At 36.9% G+C, this 4,214-nt stretch overlaps 1 protein-coding gene across 1 annotated transcript; it reads left to right on the forward strand.

The window, feature by feature from the left end:
* The first annotated feature begins 1,361 nt into the window (after positions 1 to 1,361).
* On the forward strand, positions 1,362 to 2,088 carry LOC128132309 (uncharacterized). Its single transcript, XM_052768831.1, has 2 exons — positions 1,362 to 1,451; positions 1,810 to 2,088. The coding sequence occupies exons 1-2, from the start codon at positions 1,362 to 1,364 to the stop codon at positions 2,086 to 2,088; spliced, it is 369 nt and encodes a 122-aa protein (XP_052624791.1).
* Positions 2,089 to 4,214: the final 2,126 nt, after the last annotated feature.

Raw genomic sequence — 4,214 nt, forward strand, 5'->3', positions numbered from 1 at the left:
CACACATCCTACTACCTGTCGGATCTGATTAATATATATTCCTGATGTATAACTTAAGGAATCATAAAGTTAGCATTATAGGCCCCTTTCTACTGAATGTACTAGACTCGACTGTTCTGGTTGTCGTTTGAAAATATGTAAGTTTTCCCTAGTTTATAACTATCTCAACTCGAAAATAGTTTGCATTAACTTTCAAGTGGAACCGTCACAATATGAAAATAAAGGGAAAAATGTAAGTACACCGTTGTCTTTTGAATTGACATCTTGACGTACTGATTACCTTAAAACATGTTTTTTTTATTAAGGTCATAATGTGATGGATAGTACCCATACTATACGCTCTCCCTGCAAGAGATTTAGGGGACCGAACGCGACTTCCGCAAATAAATTGCACTACAAGAAAAACAACCTTTTACGACGCGCAATTTACGACACGCGCTGATTAATAATACGAAAAAGTGTGCGCCCTAAAAAAGCTGTCAGATCTTTAGAAATTTGAAGAATTTTGGACGCGCATTTTCGCGTGCCCCTAAATTTGTGTCACAACAAAAAAGAAAAAAGAAAAAACACGGAGGTCACTTATTAAAAAGAGCGTGTCGTATAAGCATGTCGTTTTATATTTTTTTAGGAAACGCGCGTTCTCTGTTAATAACAAAGGGGGAAACGAAATCCCAAAAGTTAAAAACCCCGCCTTGTGTTCTTTTCTCCCTTGTTTTCACCAGTCGAAAATCCCTTCTCCTTACAAGCCCTACGTTCGATTGACGCCGAAGCAGGTTTGATTCTTCTCTTATATATTATCTTGAGCTTGATTTTCGATATTAGAATAGAATGCAGGGGTTATTTTTTAACTATCCTAAATTCCACAAAATCGCAGGAACTATTCTTGCTAGGGCTTTTTTCAAGAACGAAGCTCTCAGTGTTCTCTGGCCTCTACAACAACCATCGATCATGACTGTGCTTGAATAGTTGAATGTACCGCTTTCTCAACACGCTTTCTTGCTCATATTTGTCTCTGATTATCCCTCATGACTTCCACGCACAAACACTATCGATCACGAAACGTCTTCAAGGTAATTGTCATTCTCCCTCTTCTTCTCTATCCTCTTTTGTTACGGTCGAGCAACCTACTGCCTCCACTACCGCCATCACACCCTTCTACTATGCTCTGCTTCCATCACTCTATGAGGAAAAACCTAAAACCTTCTACCGCCATCACATCGATGCTTCACCTACTGAATCAATAGTTAGGACAACTACCTCGTCATCCAACGATCCCAAGCAAAACCTAAACCAAGTCATCAATTCAATTCAGAAAACCCTAGGAACCATCCATCGGCTCTACCTCACTGTCTCTTCCTTCAATGTTTCCTCCCAACTCCCGCTTCGATAATGGAGGAGGAGGCGGCGGATATGATTCCAATGATAGCAAGGGGTTCAGCTCTTGTCCTCTGGTAACCACGTGTTTATCTCTAGACGAGCATGTCATTTGAGTGAATTCGACTAAAGTTAGGTAATATTGAAAAACGAATCTTCTAATTGTTTCATAGTTGTTTCAGAGCAACTAGAAAGGGATTATTATAGGAATAGGAAGAATTCTGTTTTATGATTAAGTGGGTTGAATAAATTGTAACAAACAGTTTAGGTTTAATTTGTGCTTTCACTCACAGATACACATGCACAAAATGTGTGAAGTACTTAATGTGTACATGATCTGAAAACAAATGTGCTTTGTGGTTTTAAATCAATAATGATTTATATACGTCCTCAAATCACCTGTTTATGGTTTACTTTTCTGTAAGTGCAGATTAGGGACAAAAGCCTTATTCAACCACTGCTGTATCTTCTGCTTATGGTTATTGCAACCCAAGTAAAAAGATCGACATCCCAAATAGAAGGGTTGGTGTGATAATTGGTAAAGGTGGAGAGACTATAAAATATCTTCAGATGCAATCTGGAGCAAAGATCCAAGTTACAAGAGACATGGATTCAGATTCTCATTCACTCACCCAAACTGTAGAGCTAACAGGTACTTCAGAATCAATAGCAAAGGCTGAGCAGTTGATTAAGGATGTGCTTGCTGAGCTATAGTTGATATCAACATGATATGATTTCCATTTAGTTGTGACATGCTTTGACTAGCATGTATACATTTAGATGATCTTAATTCTTGATTTTGTTATTCAGGTTGAGTCAGGCGGTTCTGGCATAGTTTCTAGAAGAATGCCTGGTGAGTAAGCTGGTGCTGAACAATTTGTGATGGTTTAAGTTTACTAGCCATTTGTTGCAATTGATCTTTAACTTTTCCATTTCTTGTTCATGCTTCTAGGTTGGTCTTATTATTGGTAAGGGGGGAGACCATAAAGAATATGCAAGCCAGTACAGGAGCTCGTATTCAGGTATATTTAAGTTTCTCTGTTCTCTATGAGCCTCTCTTCTATATTGAGTGTTAAAGTCTCTCTTTTGAGGACTACACTTGACAAGAGAAATGATTATAGCTGAAAAGATTATTGTACCTGTTATCAGGTGATACCACTACACCCACCCCCTGGTGATACTTCAACAGAGAGGACAGTACAGATAGATGGATCCAGTGAGCATATTGAGGCTGAAAAATAGTTGGTTAATGAAGTAATTAGTGAGGTATGTGTAGTTTTACAAGGACACCAAGCATCAGCTTGGTTTCAGAAACTATATGCTAGATTGCACTTGCTTTTCAGTATACATAGCATCTTTATTCTTACTTGGATAACATAGTATACATTGATTGCTCAATATGTGAATCCAATGGCTGCATGATTCAAAATGAAACTCTTTAAAATGAGTTTTTTTTAAAGAACTTTCTGCTAGTTTAAGACAAATTGGGTATCTTTTAGTTAAAGGTTCTCACACCTCCCATTTATGCCCTTCTTAAACTGTTATTGTAGAATATATCTTTTAGACAATTTGGGTTTTTTTAAAGAACTTTCTGCTGGTGCTGCTGCTGGTGGCTATGATTACTACAACCAGCAACAAGCTCCCCAAACCCAACCACCTGGCGGCACCGTGGCGGCAGCAAACGGGTCTGGTTACGGAATAAACTGCTAAATTATTGGGCAGAAAATAGCATGTATTAAAAGACTTGTACATGTGCTTTAAACACTTTAAAATTTGGGTATTTTTATTAAAAAAATCATCACATGGTTCCTGCAAACCGTGACAAGGAAGAAGAATGACACACACCCCACAGTTGTATAATTTTGCTCGGTACCGACTACCGAGCCCCAAGCCTTCCAACAATGACAAAAACCATTCAAACACCAACAGGGCTAGGAGTCAGCTCCTGGAAACTCATCTGGAAAAGCTGTTTAAACAAAAAAATGGAAATCTTCACAAAAGTCCAACACACACAGGTAGGTACTACTCTAGATAAAAATATCCAGTTCATCAAACTGATAATTAATGAACATTGCAGGAATCTGTTGTGATGAGCATCAATATCTCATAAGTCGTTATTAGCTAGAGAAAGGATTAGGGCTTTATGGGAAGCTTGATTTTTGAATAAAGAAACTTGCGAGAATTTATATTGGAAACATGTTTGTGGGAAGAATGGGATACTTACCAATGTTGTCAAGGTAAAAAAAAACTTTATTTATTTATTTATTTGTTATTTTATAATGTTCTTTTAATATAATAATTTCAAATGAGAGTTGAAATGGAGCTAAAAAGGATCCAACACCTTCAAACCAGTTTTCAGTTTCAAAAAATGGAAGATGATTTTGAAAAAACTAATGAAAAAGAATGTTATCCATGTTTTTATGACTTGCACATGTCAGCAACCTCCGGTACATGCTTGCTAGATCGCTTCGTGTGTCTAAGACATGGGTGCTCTATAGATTTGAATCTTGATAACATTGGTTCAACAAAAGTAGAGAATAATGAACAATTTGATAATATTTGTTGAATTTGTTGAAGGTATTTGAACGAAAATAGTAAGCAGTCCTTACATGTTGATGTCATGCATTTTTTGACTTGGGCTCTTTTTGGTTTGGTTTGGTTTTCAATGTTATTCATTGCATGCATGCTAAAATAAACACTAAATAATTTGATAATCTAGAAAACAACCAACCTTTTATTGTTTTGACAGGAAGTTGAAGTCGCTTTCAACAACGGATCTTTTTTACTTTGGATGTTTTCTATGCTGGCTTCTGGAATTATTCTATTACAACAAACAGGTT

This window comes from Lactuca sativa, chromosome 2, assembly GCF_002870075.4.
Source record: "Lactuca sativa cultivar Salinas chromosome 2, Lsat_Salinas_v11, whole genome shotgun sequence".
Lineage (NCBI taxonomy): Eukaryota > Viridiplantae > Streptophyta > Magnoliopsida > Asterales > Asteraceae > Lactuca > Lactuca sativa.